Consider the following 16,098-nt stretch of genomic DNA (forward strand, 5'->3'; position numbering starts at 1 on the left):
TGGGCATTTGCCCTTGAGCCCGTGAGGGCGTCTAGCCCCTACGACCCCCATCCCGGCAAGGAACCCTCACCCTCCCAACGGAACCCGTGGACTCTGAGACTGATTCGCTGGTTCTCCCTTAGAAGACCCTCAAGGAAACCTTCCCAGTAGAGGCGGGCCTGCTGCGGAGATCTGACCGCGTTCTCCCCAAGCTTCCCGGTGAGGCCGTTAGGGAGGCCCGCCAAGGATCCCGGGAGGGGCAGGGGCACCAGTGGCCTGGTGGAGGGAACCCTGGGGCGGGGTCCCACAGTCCGTTCCCGTCGTGCCCGCAGACGTATCGCTGTTGGTACGCGGGGGGCGCACGGGCCGCGGCCTGGCGCGCCTGCGGCTGCTGGAGACCTATTCGCGGGCGCTGCTGGCTGCGGCGGTGCGCGTGTCTCGGAGCCCAGCGCTCACCGGCTTCTTTGCACCGCAACGCCTGGACCTGGAGCCTGCGCTGCCACCCGGCAGGTGCGTGACTCGTCCCCAACTCCCTGCCCGCAAAAGCCCTTGGAGGCTGGGGGAGGAGTGAAGGCTGGGCGGACTGGGGAGGGGTGGCAGGCCCTCACCACACTTCCCATCCGCCCCTCGCCTGTACCCTTCCCAGTCTGGTGATCCTGCCCACTCCTGAAGAGCCCCTACCCCGCCCGGCGGACAGCCTTGCCATCCGTGGCCTGGAGGCTCAGAGCCTGCGCTGCCTGCAGCCCTTCAGCACCCAGGACACGCAGGGCCGACCTTTCCATGCACGGGCCCAGGAGATCCTAGACGTGCTGCTGCGACATCCCTCAGGTGGGGCTGGACAGGACTGAGAGAGCTCGCCCATTTGCCCCCAGGACCCAAGAGGGCTTGGGGGGTCTGAACCTCCGGCCACCTCTTGCGCACAGGCTGGTGGCTGGTGGCAAACGAAGACCAGCAGACAGCGTGGTTTCCTGCTCCCTACCTGGAGGAAGCGGCCCCGGGCCAAGAACGACGATCCCTAGGGAGTAGTGGTAATTACCCATCCCACCCCCACCCCCCAAGCCAGCCACCACCACTGGGCAGTGTGCGGCAAAGCTGGGCTACAGGAAACAGCTGAGCGAGCGCTGGACATGGGGACAGAGTGTCCTTGGTCCCATCATCTGGGGGATGCCTGAAGGTGGTGACTCCATGGGCGGAGGAGATAGAGGTGGGAGTCCTGGTCCCTGAGGCCTCGCAGTGATCCCCAAATACCCACTCCCAGGCTCTCAATTCTGCGCTTTTCAAGCCTATGAGAGCAGCCACGCAGATGAACTGTCAGTGCCTGCGGGGGCGCGCGTGCGCGTGCTGGAAACTTCGGATCGTGGCTGGTGGCTCTGCAGGTGCGCGGGGGTGGAGCTTGGGCAGAGCCCAGGATGGGGGGAGGATCCAGCGACAGCCAAACCCCACCCTCCTCCCCGCCCCCTCGCAGGTTCGGAGGGCGCTGCGGTCTCCTCCCCGCTGTGCTGCTGCGACCCGACGGGCTGGGCGCGCTCCTGAGTGGCGCAGGGCTCCACCGCGAGGACGACCGTGAGGAGGACAGGGTGGGAGAGGCCCAAGGCTCCCCAGAGAACCCCCAGGCCACAACCCCTCCCCCTACCGTGCCCACCCGCCCTCTGTTGAGCGCCATCCAGAGCCGCTGCTGCACCATAACCCGCAGGGCACTGGCACGCAAGGACCCCCGCGAGGGCGTGTGGAGCTGCACAGAGGGCAGGCCCAAAGCCCCAGACCCCAGGGATGACTGACACCAGCCATGCCGCCACCACCACCACCACCACCACCACGGCTGGGGGAGGAGTATTTGAGGGTGGGACCCTGTGGCTGGCAGGGCCAGGAAACCATACTCTCCCATTTCCAGAGTAAAGCTCTTCTGACTGGGCGCCTGGGTGGCTCAGTTGGTTAGGTGACTGCCTTCGGCTCAGGTCATGATCCTGGAGTCCCGGGATCGAGTCCCACGTCGGGCTCCCTGCTCGGCGGGGAGTCTGCTTCTCCCTCTGACCCTTCCCCCTCTCATGCTCTCTCTCTCTATCTCATTCTCTCTCTCAAATAAATAAAAAAAAAAGCTCTTCTGACGGAGGCACAACCCAGTGTCTGTGCTGAGAAGCAGAGCCTTCTGGGTCTTGGCCAGGCCGGGGCACCCGTGGGGCAGGTTGGGGCTGGGGGCTGGGGACCTGGAGTGAGAGACAGTCCACACATGGGGAGTCTGGATAGAAAAGGACAGCCTTCGGCATGTTTCAGAGAGCTGAGGGAGCCACAGAGGGGGCCGCAGGGAGGGCGGGCAGCTTCATGTTGTGCCACAAGAAGTCCAGGAAGGTGGCTGCCTGCAGTGTCCGGCTGAGCCGCTGAAAATGTCGCTCTGGGGGAGGACACAGGGACGTCAGGGGCTTCATGGGGGCTGGCCAGCAGCTCCCGCCCCGCCCAGGGCCAGTCCACATACCAGTGTAGGGCAGTAGGGCCTCGAGGGAGGTCTGCACGCCAGGGTAGGCCAGGAGCTCTTCCGGGGCCTCGTGCCGCAGGAGCACCCCCAGCACAGCCTGTGCGTCGTGACAGTGCCTCGAGTTGGTGTTCCACGTGACACAGAAGCGCAGCAAGGCCTCTGGGGGGACAAGGACAGTCAGACCTGCCCACTGGCTGCCCTGCCTGGCCATTGCCCCGCCTGCCCACCTGCCCCTGACCTTTCTGATCTCGCCGCAGCCGCAGCACCGTTGCTCCCAGCTTCTCGCAGGCCTCAGGGTCCCTCCGGATGGCTGGGGGTGGGGGTGAGGGGGTGGGGAGACTGAGCCCCAGGGAAGGGCACAAGATGGACCCAAGACCCTGCCCCCCCCTCCACGGCCCAAGGCAGCACTGACCTTGGATGACAGTCAGCACAGTGTGGGGCCGGTCCAGGGAGATGGCCAAGCCCAGTGCCCGCAGGTACCGTTTCTCATGGAGCAGGTTGTCCAGTTCTTGCTGCCTGGTGGGGGAAGGAGGGAGGACAGGGTCACTGGGGGACCTGGCTGGGACTGAAAGCAGAGCCATCAGGGGGCTGGCCCAGGAGTCCACAGCCTGGCCCTAAGCATCCACTGGTGGTGAGCTGTGTTGCACTCCTAGCCTCAGTTTCCCACGCCATAAAGCAGAGGTGATGGCTGTATGCCCCCACTCCAAGGGTGTGACGTATGGGATGGTAGACATATGCGTGGCACTCAAGGGGACTGGGCAGGGACCCCCAGACTTACTTGACCACCTCCTCCTCCCGCTTGGCCTGCTCTTCTGCCTGCTCCACCTCGGTCACATCCTAGGGTCAGAACGAGGTCAGATGGACACCCTGATGCAGCCCTGCACAGTCCCCATGACCCCCCAAACCTCCATACCTTCCAGAGGATGACGCAGGAGTCACCAGCACCGGTGAGGGCGCGATCGTCCAGCCGGCTACAGTGCAGCCCCCAGACCTTGTCCTCGTGGGCGTCCAGAGTCTTTACACACTCGTTGTTTTTGATGGTCCAGAGCTTCACGAGACCATCAGAGCCACTGGGTTTGGGACCAGGAGGAGTTCAGTGCTAGGGCCCATCCTGCAGCTCATCCCAACCCCTATCCCCAGCCCACTCACCTGGACAGCAGCTGGGTACCACGGCTCGCAAAGGCCACCTTCAGCACGGACGCATCATGCCCCTCAAACGTCTGTAGGATGGGGAGGGGAGAACGTGAGACCACCCCAGGGCGGCGGGCAGGGCCTGGGGATGAGGGGCCTGAGGCGGGCGCTCACCTTGAGGCAGCTGAAGTCCTGCAGCGCCCAGAGCTTGACCGTACCGTCAGCCGAGGCTGTGGCCAGCACCTGGTCCGTGGGTGAGAACTGGACGCACCAGAGGCCGCGCCGGTGGCCCGAGAAGACACCCAGCAGCTGGCACTGTGGCAAAGCCCAGAGCTTGGCTGTGCGGTCCTGTGAGCCTGTGGCCAGCAGCTTGTCGTTGGGGGCGACGGCCACACTGTTGATATCCTGGTGATGGGAGCAGGGGGCAGCTCAGACCCCCATCCCAGCAAGGGCCCTGGCCCTCTCCCTGCTCCCATGTCCCATCACCTTGTCATGGCAGCGCTGTGTGGCCTGAGCCTGGAGAAGGACAAGACTGCCGTCTGGGGCTGCACCCTTGGAGAGCAGGGCTTCAGGGACGGGCCACACCTTCACAGTGCAGTCCTGGCTGCCCGTCACCAGGAATGTCTCCTTCAGCCTGAGGCCAGATGTGGGGGAGGGGAGACCCCTGCTGAGCCCCGGCCAGCCCTGTCTGCCAGGGCATCACAGCCTGGGCCTGCAGGACCATGGTCCCGACCAAGGAGGGGCGGGGTGCACTTGTCTACTCGAGCCCCCACCACCCGCCCTTGGTCCACCATACCTGGTGACTTGGTCACAAGACCTCAACCCCCCTAGCAGGGAATATCTTTTCTTTTTTTTTTAAGATTTATTTATTTATTTGACAGAGAGAGACACAGCGAGAGAGGGAACACAAGCAGAGGGCGTGGGAGAGGGAGAAGCAGGCTTCCCGACCATCAGGGAGCCCGATGCGGGGCTCGATCCCAGGACCCTGAGATCATGACCTGAGCCGAAGGCAGACGCTCAACGACTGAGCCACCCAGGCGCCCCAGGGAATGTCTTTTCTGCCTGAGCTTTGTTCAATGTCATTCTTTCTGCCCTGAAGCCTCTCCCCCCAGCCTTTTTTTTTTTTTTTTTGAGATACAGGGAGAAAAAGCACGAGCAGAGCAGCGGGGAGGGGCAGAGGAAGAGGGAGAGGCAGACTTCCCGCTGAGCAAGGAGCCTGACACAGGGCTTGATCCCAGGACCCTGGGATCACACCTGAGCCAAAGGCAGACATTTAACTGACTGAGCCACCCAGGCACCCCAAGCCTCTCCCCTTTAATTCCCCCAGCCCCAAGAACACTTCTGAGGAGCCCCTACCAAGAGAGCAGCTGGGTATCCCTGGCATTCTGTTACACATCCCTAGCCTGGAGCCTCGAAGACCAAGGCCGAAGCCTCCCCCTCCACATCTCCCTCAGCTGGAACCCCATTAGCAGGGTCTGGGCCTCTGCAACACCGCGGACCCCAGCCCTGACCCCCTACCTAGAGCAGCAGATGGTTCCCACGCTGTGTGTGTGCCCGGAGCCCTGAGCCACACAGGCCACCTTGCCAGCCTTGTTCATCCTCCAGATACAGATGCTCTGATCCTGGGAATCAAACGGGTGAGGAGAGAGGCGGGGCTGGGCTTCCTCCCCTGGGACCCATACCTCCACACCGCTCCAGATGACTCACCTTGGCACAGCTGGCAAAGAGCCACCCCTTCCGGAACACGTCCAGGGCCAGGACAATGTCTGGGAGAAAGTAGAGAGAAAATGGCCATCAGTTACAGTAAAGGAGGGCATTCTAGTCCAGAATAGAGTGCTGGGGGCATCAGCTCAGCTCCCTGACCTGTGTGGCTGTGGAGAATCTGGCAGGCCATTGTCTGCAGCTCAAACACTTTCAGGCTGGGGCTGTTGGAGGCCACGACAATGTGGGAGTCCTCGGGCCCAAGAAACCGGACGTCCAATACCTCCTCGCTGTAGCCGGCAAACTGTGGGGGCGGGGGCCGGAGGGACACAAGCCAGAGCCTGCATGAGTGGAGGGCTGGCAGCCCCACCTCCGGGCTGAGCAGGGGCAGCACTCACCTGTTTCTGCAGCCGCAGGGAGTGGGCCTCGTAGAGCAGCAGGTTATGGTCGGCAGTGACAGCGAGGAGCAGGCCGGCACGGTGGGCCAGAGTGCAGTGGGTCAGTTCCTGCCCAGGGCCTGGCAGCCGCCGTTGTGTGCACACGCACTGCCCAGAGGCTGCCTCCCACACGCGCAGCAGGCCTGTGAGGGGACACGGGCTGCTGGCACTCCAGGGCACGGACCTCCCCCACCCCCTGCTGCCCACCCTGGCCTGGACACACACACCTTGGTCTCCAGCTGTCAGGAAGTGCAGGCCCTTGGACTTCACACCCAGCCCAGGCGCTGGCTCCTCTGGCAGCAGCACGGCCGCCTCCACGCTCTGAGGGTAAGCGGGTCAGAGGCAGCAGCCCACCCTCCCCCTGCCCCCTCGACTGGCCCGGCCCCCTGGCATCCCCACCTCAAACACTGGCACCGTCCTCGTGGCCTGGTGGCTCCGCACGTCCCAGATGACACAGATCTTGTCGCGGCCTGAGCTGGGGGGGCGGGGGGGACAGCCACCTCAGTCCTCGGCCTCAGCTGCAGCCCTCCCCTTCCTGCCATGGCCTGGGTGGCTGGCCGCTGACCTAAGCATGGTGTGGCCATCAGCGCTAAAGGTCAGTGAGGTGACGGCACTGTAGTGGGCAGTCATCACGGCCAGGCATGACTGGTCCTGCAGCGACCACGCGCGGATGGTGGCGTCTGCAGCTGAGGAGAAGAGCAGCAGGCGTGCGGGGTCTGGGTGGAAGGCCACCAAGCTGCGGGCGGTGGGGGGGGCGGCAGGTGAGTTGTGCGCCCCTGGACATAAGGCCCCGTCCACCCTCTGCTGCCCTCTACTCACTGTACAACCCCTGGCGAGCCCCGAAAGTGGTGTGTCCCATAGTGCCGCACAATGTCCCAGACACGCACTGCCCCGTCACAGCCGCCTGTGGGAACGTGTTCAAGGTGAAGGGCTGGTGTGCCTGAAGACCCCTGACTGTGTGCCCTCCGGGGGCCCAGCCACCCAGCCAGGGCCCTACCTGTGGCTAGCAGTGTGGAAGTGGGGTCAAACGCCATGGTGGCCACAGGGGCTGTGTGTATCGCCTTCCACAGGCGGGTGATGTTGCCCTCTCTCCAGGCCCACTGAGCCAGAAGCAGTGCCCGGCTGGCTGTTACCAGCACCTAGAGAACGACGCAGTTCAGCTGGGAGGGGAGAGGCACGGCCACATGTCCTCAATGGCTCAAAGTTTGGCTGAGAGGTACCGAAGCCCGCCTCCTATCCCTGCCCCGTATACCTCGTTGTCAGGGCTGAGATCAAAGGCAGTGATGTCCTCCTGGTCCTCCTAGAAGTGAGAGTTAGCACACAGAGCACCATGAGAACAGACTGCCCTCCACACTAGCCCCTTGCCCTGGCTCTCCCCACCCTCACCTGCTCCAGGCTCCGCAGCACGGCCCCTGAGGCTACATCCAAGATGTTGACTTTGGTACCACAAATGCAGAAGAGATGCTGCCCAGTCTGGTCCAGCTGGTGACAGAAGGGTCTCAGCCAAGATAACTCTGTGCAGCCCCTGCCTGCCCCACCACTCTGCCCCTCCCTGGGCTGGTACCTGCACCTTCCCGCCCTTGTAGAAAGGCTCGATCTTGCGCTCCACAGCATAGCTAGAGAGAACAGGGGGTGAGAATGAGTCACCCACCCCTTGGTCCCCAGTGTCCAGCTCTGTGTTGGGTGCTCTCCCAGAGCTCAATCCAAAAGGCCCCTGCCTTGAGGAGTTCCCAGGCAGAGGTGGGGATGCAGGAGATTGGAGATGGCTCTTCTCACTGTCCTCTCTCTGCAGCACTGTGAGGTGGGTGTCACAGAGGATGCGAGACCCAGAACTGGGCGGTGATGCACACCAGGTTCTGAGGCAGTACCAGCAGTGTGACACCCCTGTCTTCCCAGATTCCCCCAGAGTGGAGTAGGCCAGACCTCGGGGGCCCTCTGCTGGCGGCGGGAGGCCAGCCCAGGGTACCAGCCCAGGATACCGGCCCAGAGCAACACCCCCTCAACAGCTTCCTTCTCAGCTGCAGCCTGCTCCCTCCTCAACCCTAGCTCCTTCCTCCCACTCCCCAAGTAGCCCTCATTTCTGCAGCCTCATGCTGTCCTCGTCCCTCCCCTCTTGGCTGCCTCCGCGGTGGTCCAGGCCACCACACGCTCATCTGGACAGCCGCTCCAGCCTCTTCACCAGGCCCCCTCTCTACCATCTCAAACCCTGCTGCCAGAAAGGCCTTTCCAAACCTAAGTGTTTTACCCTGTCTTAAAACCCTCCCCTCTCCTTATGTGTTTCTAAGACCCTGACTTGGAGGAGCCTCTGCTATCCTTTTGTGTCACACAGGCTATTCCCCGTATGTGGCTTGGGTCTCTCTTCCCGGATTTCACTGGTGCCTAACTCCACTAGGGGAGGCTTGGCTACCAACATGAAATGGAGCCCCCAACCGTGGAGCCCTGGTGACTATGCCACAGAGACGCTCTTGACCCTAGGCCTTCCCTTTGGTATTGCTCATCACTCCCACTGATGAAAATGAGCTGCTTAGTATGCTTATCCCATGAGACCGAGCTCACCGGCAGGGAGGAGTCCATCCCGTCCTGGGCCCTAAGCACTTAGATGTTCACCAGAGTCCTTGGGGAACTGAATCATCCCAGGATTCAGGGTCTCCGGGGCCACAGCAGACCGCCCATCTCCTGACCTCTCTTCCTGCTCCATGTCGAAGAGGGACAGGAGGTGAAAGCCCCCGGGCTGCCTGCCCAGAAGTGGTTCTTCTCCCAGTACCTGAGGGTGGGGGCCTCCCGCTGCGGTTCAGGACCAGCCTCGACTTGCGCTCAGCCCGCTCCTTCCTCCTTTAGAATTTTTCACCCACAGCCCCCAAACCAGCTCCTAATTTAATAACCGACGCTGGCTCTCTCACTTTGTAATAACGCAACCAACACGACTCCCGCGGGCCAGTTCGCACACCGCCCTCAGGCTCTGCCCAGACCCGAATGGGCGCCCAGCCCAGGGCGTGCACATTTGCCACTCGGGCTGCGAACCCCGCTCCCTCCCCGGGTGGCACCCACAGCCGTAGCGCCCCAGCTCACTTGGCTTTGAAGCGGCCCACTCCCGCCACGGGCTCCGCCATGTCGCCGCCGCCGCCTCCGCCGCCGCGTGAGGGAAACAGGGGCACCACTCCTCACTGCCGGCGCGCCGCAGATGGCGTCACCGCCCACGACTACTGTGACGCCATCAGCTGCGCGCTCGGCGCCATCTTTGCTGTGGGCAGTGCCTGCTGTGGCAGGAAGCGGAAACTGGTGGAGGCGTTTCTGGCCTGGAGGAACCGGCGTAGAGCCGCCTGCAGGCGGCTGGGGCTTCTGGGGCGGAGGACTGCAGGGCACGGGGTTTGCCCGCTGTTTGCCTTTTAGTGGAAATTTTAAAAAAGGAGTCGTAGAAAATGTTTACTAAAGTCATCCCGAGACCCTTGCCCCTCGGCCTTCTGGGATTTGGGTACAAGCGCAGTCAAGTTCTCATGGTCTGGTGTGATATATATCGCAGGTAAATGAATAAATCGGGTAACTTCAGAGACTCTCAAATATTTATTGATCACATTCTATGTGCAAAGCACTGTTGTAGACACTTGGGAGGCACAAGAGCAGGAGGTGCTAGAGGAGAGAGGGCTGGCGGAGGACGGGCAAGGAATAATCGGGAGCGTTCAGCGATTAGTGCTGTAGAAAGAACAGATCAGGGTAACGGACTTTTAAATGTGGTGGTGGGGGAGGTAAGGTGTCGCCTGAGTGAGTAAAGCGGGGACCCCTGGGGCTGTTTGGGGGGACAGTGCTTGTGGCTACAGGGAGTACTGAGACGATAGGGGCAGGAGGTCAGAGATAATGGCGGTTCCCTGTGAGTCATTGTGAGGCGTGGGCTTTGCCTAGGAGTTCAGGGTTTTGAGCTGTTTGTGTGACTGGCTGGGAAGTTGGTTAACAGACAGGTAGAAGTAACAGGAAGGAGACTGGGAAGGTTTCAGGGAAAACCTCTGCGAGGAAGAGGTATCTGAGGGAAAAGAAACCAGGCAAACGGGAGAGCAGGGAGAAGAGCCTTCCAGGCAGGAGCGGCCCAGGGAGAAAGGCCAGTGTCCCTGCGGGGTGAAGGCAGTAGTGCCTGGGGCGGGGCGGGGGTGGGGGTGGCAAATGGGATAAAGCTGTGAGGCCGGCAAACACAGAAGTGGCAGGGCGGGCCAGGCCTGGGCTCTGCGTTTATTTACCCCTCTGTTTACAAGGTACCTTGGCCCTGGGCCCCCCACACCTCGGCCCCAATGCTGCCTTCTGGGGTGGCCTCGGTCTCCCCTTGCGGGGCGCCCACGAGCAGCGCGTCGTCCTCCTCCAGGAAGTCTCCGAGCTGGGCCAGCTGCCTGCGGATGAAGTTGGTGGTGCGGTGCACTTTGCGCATGCGCCGCAGCAGGCCCAGCACCAGGGTCCGGCTGCGCTCCTGACGCTGGGTCCAGGCGTCGCGCAGCTCACGGTAGCAGTTGTGGCGTGCACGCTCCACTGGGCCCAGGGCGGCCCCACAGCCCAGTGGGCAGCGCTGCTGGGCCCCACGTTGGCAGTGCTGCCAGTGCTCAGCCAGGGCCCCACGTGGCACCCGTGCCGTGCAGCCCTCACTGGGGCAGGCCATCAGCTCGAAAGGGCATGAGTCCTGGTGCCCCCTTCGATGGGCCAGGGGGCACGTCACCAAGCAGCCAGCTTCCGCGTTCTTGCACTGAGGGTGGGGGGAGAGCACCATGTGAGCCAAACCAGGTCAGACGTGGCCAGCACTGGTGCAGCCTACTTTACCCAGAATCCCCCATCCGGGATGTTCCTAATCGGGGAGCCTGCCAAGCCCTAATGGCATCAATGATATGGAGGGGGAAGAATCTAGACCTCTGAGACCAGGTGCACAGGGCCAAAGGCTTGAGGGATGGGGGGTGGGGGGAGGTACCTGGCTGGGTTGATCTTGCAGTTGTACACAAGCCAAGTTTGTCTGTTTTTTTTTTTAAACCTCAGTTTCCTCATCTATAAAATTAGGGGACTGGGGTGGTGGCCAGCACAGCAGACACTTCATCCTCTAAAAATCTTGTATAATCCCCATTTTACAGCTGAGGCCCCAGGGGCTCAAAAAGGTTAGGTAACTTGCCCAAAGTCACACAGCAAGTAAGTGGTAGAGATGGGACTCAAACTCAGGCAGGACTGATGACTCTGAGGCTGCAGTCAGTGTTGCTGGAGCAGAAACCCTCAGTTCTTTCTGAGGATAGGATTCTCCTTACCCCCTCTCCTGGCTCTGTCCCTCCCCTGGCAGGAGCGAGAAGGGCGCTGGGAGTGGGTGCTTCAAGCTACCTTGACTTCCAGGCGGCCGATGGTCCTCCGGAGTTTATTTACATGGACCATCTTTTTCCGTTTCACCTCTTTCCTGCAGCATGGACAGGTCTTCTGTCTAGGAGGCAGGAGTGGGGGGGTGGGGAGTGTTGGGAGTGGAAAGGGACCAAGAGACAGCAACACGCCTTCCCAGGTGGTCCCTTCTCTCAAGCTGGAAGAGGCCTGAGTACTTCCTGGGGAACTCAGCTCTGAGGTTGGGGCCATGGGCTGTAAGTACCCCAGGGTGTGGGGACACACGTACTTTAGTGTCCTAGATTTGGAAGCTGACTCTTATGCCCACTGTGACCTAATGCTTGGCCCACCTTCCTCTCTGTTCTGGGCCACAGGGATGGACACAGCCCTGCCCTTGTCCTCCCAGCCTCTTGGGTGCCCACTAGCACCTGGCTAGCCACCGGAGGATGCATTTCTTGCAGAAGATATGGCTGCATGGCAACCTCACTGGCCTCTTGAGAACCCCGTGGCACACGGAGCACAGGAGGTTGCAGTCGGGAGGGCTGGCGAAGAGGTTGAGATCATATCCGCCACTCTGCAAGGGCCAGGCCAAAATCAGTGCCTGGCTGGACCAGGTTCCAGCTGCATACCCCAGGGAAACCCCAGGATGGGGAGGTGGGCCCCCCAAGTGGAGGGTTGGGTCAGGACCCACTTTGAGGGGGCAGCTGTGAGGGTCAAGGCCTTCCAAGACTACCAGTCCCCAGCTGGAGAAGCTGGCCTTGGTCTGGAGTTAGACGTGGCCAGAACCCTTGCAAAGGTTGGTTTCCTTGTCTTGTTGGGGAGCCTGTAACCCCCTGTTCACCCTTTCTCAGAGTGAGGAATGAGTTCCAGCTCTGGACAGGTCTCGATTTAGGAACACATTTAAGGGCCAGAGGCAAAAGGGTCCCAGGCTCACCATGCTCTGTGTCTGGACAGCAGCTCCACTGACCCCCAGGGCTCAGGCGCCTCCATTTCACAGCAGGAGTGGACCGACCTCACAGTGGCATTGTCCAGCTCAGGCCAATCACAGCCCTGGCTCAGGGCCCACTGGGATCCTGTACCATGTGGCCCTTGCTCAGTTGAGGGATAGGTAGTCTGGACGTGGGGCAGGTCCCTGAAGCCCCCGTCTTGGGAGTGCGTGATAGCTGATCCCCAAGCAGCACTAGGCTGGGAACTAAACTTCTGAGGACTCTTTCCCCAAAGCTGAGGCTTTGGCAGGAATGTAAGAATCATTCCCTTCTCCCTCCTCAAAATAGTGCTGCCCAGGCCGGATCTCCAAAGCCCAGGGACTTTTGACATCGACCCACCATCAGGTCTCCTAGGATCTAAGACTCATGGCGCTAGCTCCAGAGTACAGATCGGAGGGAAGTGAGGACCAAATTCCCATGCAACCTGTGGTACCACCATAGTGGGGGGCCTAGTCTGTGGGAAAGCTTTCCAGAACAGTTAGGCTCTGGCGATGTGGGCAGGCCTCTGAGAAGACATGGGGAAATCAGTCTCCACCTCGGAAACCAGCATGTTCCCACGCATGAGGCACATAATACAGAACTGCACGTTCAGCAGCACCGAATACCAAGGTCACCAAATCCTATCCCAGACCCTACCCCCTCCTGAGAGCAATATGGGGCCCATGCAAGCCCTTGAGCTGGGAATCTTACACTCTCATTCTTGGGTTAACTTTAAAAATAAGAGTCCATTATTTCACTGGCAAAAGCGTGTTTATTTGGGAATAACCAGAATTGCAATTCAGGACATGCAAACTATGGCAAGACTACAAGCAAGCCCCCAACAAACAAAGGAAAGGAACTTTATTTCATGGAGAAAGAAAGTTGGGAGAGATCGAAGTCCCCTGGAGAAAAGCAAGAGTTCAGAGTGATGACAGTTTCTCACAGGCTGAGTTGCAGGAGTAATCCCTACATCCTTCCCTGTTGGGGTCTGTAATTGATGTTGAGCACCAGAGCTCCCCCTTCTAGCCTTCCAACTCCACCTTAGGGATGTTTCCCTTTATTGTCACACTCGCTAGTGGGTTGGTGGCCCAGCTCAAAGGTACTTTATCTGCTACCGTGGAAGCTATTTGGTGTGTGAAATACACCAGGGTTTCAAATCTGGCCCTGCCACTCACGGGATGCCACGGAGGAGTCACCTGCCAGCCCCTGGGACCCAAGTTGTACCCCTCTGTGGCATCTGACGCGGAATCCGGCAGGCCGGCAAGAGGTGTCCCATAGGGTCTCCCCTCCACTGCACACCTTGCTCCCCGCGCCCACAGATGCACCTCCAGGCGGATGGGTGGGGGGCCAGGAACACCCAGACGTGCAGGACTCACACCGACAACTTCACTGGGCGTTGGGAGCAGAGCTCCCCTCTCCCCGCGGTCCTGGCGGCGTGGGCCTCACGGTCGGGGCGTCGGCGTCCTGCGGGCAGAACACGGGGTCAGGGATCAGAGGTCCCGGGGCCGGCGGGGCGCGTGTCGGGGCCTGGGTTTCACCTGCCCACACAGACGAGTGGGCGGTGAGCTGAGGCCCCCGGTGGCTGTAGGCGCCGAATCTCACCCGCGGCCACGGCCAAAGCCGCGGGTGATTTTCAACCAACGCCGACCTCCCAGCTACCACCCAGGGACGCGGCGGGGCGCGGGCCTACCTGCAGCACCGGGCAGCCGGGCCGCCACGGAGCCCACACTCAGAACCGCAGGGGCGCAGCGACACGCGGAGCGCGGGGAGACTCGGAAGTGCGCTTCCACGGTTCTTATAGGCCCGTGGCGAACTCGCGCCTGGGGCGGGGCACCCGAGATCTCGCGGCACTTGGCCGTGGTATAAATACTCCCTCCGCGCGGCCTCGTTCTTCTTCTCCGAGAGAACACGTGAGTGTCCGTGCTGGTGGGTGCGTGCGCGGGCCCGGGCGCCAGGGATCCGCGGCCATCTGGCGGGGCTCGGTCCGGCGCGTTGGCGCTTCTGGGCGGGAGCCCTGGCCCCGGGCGGCCGCAGGTGCCAGGGCCTCGCTGACTGGTTCATTCTCGATGTTCTTTTCAGCAAATGGCGGATGACGCCGGTGCTGCGGGAGGGCCCGGAGGGCCCGGGGGCCCTGGAATGGGAGGCCGCGGCGGCTTCCGCGGAGGCTTCGGCAGCGGCATCCGGGGCCGCGGTCGCGGCCGTGGTCGGGGCCGGGGTCGAGGCCGCGGAGCTCGCGGAGGCAAGGCCGAGGACAAGGAGGTAGGTTCGGGCCCTCGCGCGTGAGACGGGCCCGTGGGCGGCGCCGATCGGGCGACCGTAGTTATCGGCGCCTTTTCCCCTTCCAGTGGATCCCCGTCACCAAGCTGGGCCGCCTGGTCAAGGACATGAAGATCAAGTCCTTAGAGGAGATCTATCTCTTCTCTCTGCCTATCAAGGTAACGAGGGGGTCCTCCCCCCCGCCCCACCTCCGGACAGGGCGTTGGCAGGTGGGGTCCCCGGGAGGCTCATTTGGCCTTGGGTCCAGGGATGGGATCTGTCCACCTCGGCCAAGGCTCCACGTCTGAGGAGGGTGTGAGTGCCTAGGTGCTCTATCTCTGACTTAGGGTATTCGACTTGGACACAAAATGTGGACAGTTGGAAACCCAGTTCTAGGATCCGGGTGGAGGTTATCTAGGGAGAATGGTTACAGATGGTTCCTGAGCTTTCTAGTGAACGGTTTCGTTGCAATCTCTCATCCCATAGGAATCTGAGATCATTGATTTCTTTCTGGGAGCATCCCTCAAGGACGAGGTTCTGAAGATCATGCCTGTGCAAAAGCAGACCCGTGCTGGCCAGCGGACCAGGTTCAAGGTATCCTAGTCACCTCATGTGTTCCTGGGCTGCACCTGCCAAGGGGCTGGGTGTGACTCTCTCAGCTCTGCATGGTCACGCTTGTCACTACACGCGTGGCTTTCGTAATGGGGAGAGAGAGAAAGGATCTCCTCGGGACCTCAGAGTGGCCTCACGGTGGCCACTCCTTCCTTGAGGGGCGCCACAGGCCTAGTTGGTGGCTGTTGGTGGCTGCTAGTGCCATGCCGGCCAGCGGACTCCTAACCATGTCAGGTTCCTCACAGGCGTTTGTTGCCATCGGAGATTACAATGGACACGTTGGCCTGGGTGTCAAGTGCTCTAAGGAGGTTGCCACTGCTATCCGTGGGGCCATCATCCTGGCCAAGCTTTCCATCGTCCCCGTGAGGCGAGGCTACTGGGGGAACAAGATCGGCAAGCCCCACACTGTCCCATGCAAGGTAGGCTTGGGGGGTGGGGGGGCTTGCGGTGGTGCCGATTCTCCCTAGGCCATCTCCTGACTCCTCCACGTTTTGCAGGTGACTGGCCGCTGTGGCTCTGTGCTGGTGCGTCTCATCCCCGCCCCCAGAGGCACTGGCATTGTTTCAGCCCCTGTGCCCAAGAAGCTACTGATGATGGCCGGTATTGACGACTGCTACACCTCGGCCAGAGGCTGCACTGCCACCCTGGGGAACTTTGGTAGGTGGCCCTCACAGAGGCTGTGGCCTCTCAGCTCCGCTTAATCATACTCAGTGTGTGCTTGGCGTATTTTGAGAGAGAGAGAGAGAGAGGAAGGTCCTCCTAATGCATGGCAGACTGGCCCCAAGTGGCCTCTCTGTTCCTAGGAGCGCAACATCTTCTGTCTGTATCTGGGGTGTTGTGTCACGTGTATCTGCCAACCTTCTATTTTCTCTCTTCCAGCTAAGGCTACTTTTGATGCCATCTCCAAGACCTACAGCTATCTCACCCCTGACCTCTGGAAGGAGACGGTGTTCACCAAGTCTCCATATCAGGTACTGGCTGCCCAGCCACCCCCTTAGCCTGGATAGGTGCACAGGGTGCTGAGGTGTGGCTACAGCTAAAGCCTTGTCTCTTTTTCTAGGAATTCACTGACCATCTTGTGAAGACCCACACCAGAGTCTCTGTGCAGAGGACCCAGGCTCCAGCTGTGGCCACCACCTAGTTTTATACAAGAAAAATAAAGTGAACTAAAGTTTGTTAGTAGTGCCTTTTGTGTATATTTCTTATGAGCTTAGTTGTAGCT

The 16,098-nt window shown here is 61.1% G+C and overlaps 4 protein-coding genes and 3 non-coding genes across 7 annotated transcripts in view; 4 read left to right on the forward strand and 3 right to left on the reverse strand.

The window, feature by feature from the left end:
- Positions 1-2,077, forward strand: part of NOXO1 (NADPH oxidase organizer 1) — a 3,439-nt gene extending 1,362 nt beyond the window's left edge. The window contains exons 2-7 of the mRNA XM_078074050.1: positions 123-198; positions 312-489; positions 626-807; positions 903-1,007; positions 1,238-1,355; positions 1,445-2,077. Of these exons, the coding sequence (XP_077930176.1) occupies positions 123-198; positions 312-489; positions 626-807; positions 903-1,007; positions 1,238-1,355; positions 1,445-1,757 (972 nt within the window). The 3' untranslated portion in view covers positions 1,758-2,077. The remainder of the gene's footprint in view (positions 1-122; positions 199-311; positions 490-625; positions 808-902; positions 1,008-1,237; positions 1,356-1,444) is intronic.
- Positions 2,078-2,214: 137 nt separating this feature from the next.
- TBL3 (transducin beta like 3) lies at positions 2,215-8,919 on the reverse strand. The gene is made up of 22 exons (XM_036083272.2): positions 8,788-8,919; positions 7,283-7,334; positions 7,105-7,200; positions 6,971-7,018; positions 6,716-6,857; positions 6,538-6,622; positions 6,284-6,454; positions 6,118-6,193; positions 5,946-6,039; positions 5,680-5,861; positions 5,444-5,585; positions 5,288-5,346; positions 5,099-5,202; positions 4,067-4,214; positions 3,755-3,985; positions 3,599-3,669; positions 3,363-3,519; positions 3,228-3,286; positions 2,862-2,965; positions 2,688-2,759; positions 2,450-2,608; positions 2,215-2,368 (listed from the first exon to the last, which is right to left on the reverse strand). The coding sequence occupies exons 1-22, from the start codon at positions 8,826-8,828 to the stop codon at positions 2,247-2,249; spliced, it is 2,415 nt and encodes an 804-aa protein (XP_035939165.2). The 5' UTR covers positions 8,829-8,919; the 3' UTR covers positions 2,215-2,246.
- A 347-nt stretch (positions 8,920-9,266) lies between these two features.
- On the reverse strand, positions 9,267-13,831 carry RNF151 (ring finger protein 151). Its single transcript, XM_036083286.2, is given in 6 exon segments — positions 9,267-9,982; positions 9,984-10,438; positions 11,053-11,149; positions 11,472-11,617; positions 11,978-13,472; positions 13,699-13,831. Coding segments are annotated over 5 exon segments (747 nt in total). The 5' UTR covers positions 11,981-13,472; positions 13,699-13,831; the 3' UTR covers positions 9,267-9,936.
- LOC118530201 (small nucleolar RNA ACA64) lies at positions 13,524-13,650 on the reverse strand. Its single transcript, XR_004914510.1, has one exon. It is a non-coding gene; the product is annotated as a small nucleolar RNA ACA64 (small nucleolar RNA).
- A 222-nt stretch (positions 13,832-14,053) lies between the features above and the next one.
- Positions 14,054-16,055, forward strand: RPS2 (ribosomal protein S2). Its single transcript, XM_036083292.2, has 7 exons — positions 14,054-14,267; positions 14,354-14,443; positions 14,751-14,858; positions 15,122-15,295; positions 15,374-15,533; positions 15,756-15,847; positions 15,937-16,055. The coding sequence occupies exons 1-7, from the start codon at positions 14,091-14,093 to the stop codon at positions 16,015-16,017; spliced, it is 882 nt and encodes a 293-aa protein (XP_035939185.2). The 5' UTR covers positions 14,054-14,090; the 3' UTR covers positions 16,018-16,055.
- LOC118530203 (small nucleolar RNA SNORA64/SNORA10 family) lies at positions 14,914-15,047 on the forward strand. Its single transcript, XR_004914512.1, has one exon. It is a non-coding gene; the product is annotated as a small nucleolar RNA SNORA64/SNORA10 family (small nucleolar RNA).
- On the forward strand, positions 15,558-15,692 carry LOC118530204 (small nucleolar RNA SNORA64/SNORA10 family). Its single transcript, XR_004914513.1, has one exon. It is a non-coding gene; the product is annotated as a small nucleolar RNA SNORA64/SNORA10 family (small nucleolar RNA).
- Positions 16,056-16,098: the final 43 nt, after the last annotated feature.

Source organism: Halichoerus grypus, chromosome 6 (assembly GCF_964656455.1).
Source record: "Halichoerus grypus chromosome 6, mHalGry1.hap1.1, whole genome shotgun sequence".
Classification (NCBI taxonomy): domain Eukaryota; kingdom Metazoa; phylum Chordata; class Mammalia; order Carnivora; family Phocidae; genus Halichoerus; species Halichoerus grypus.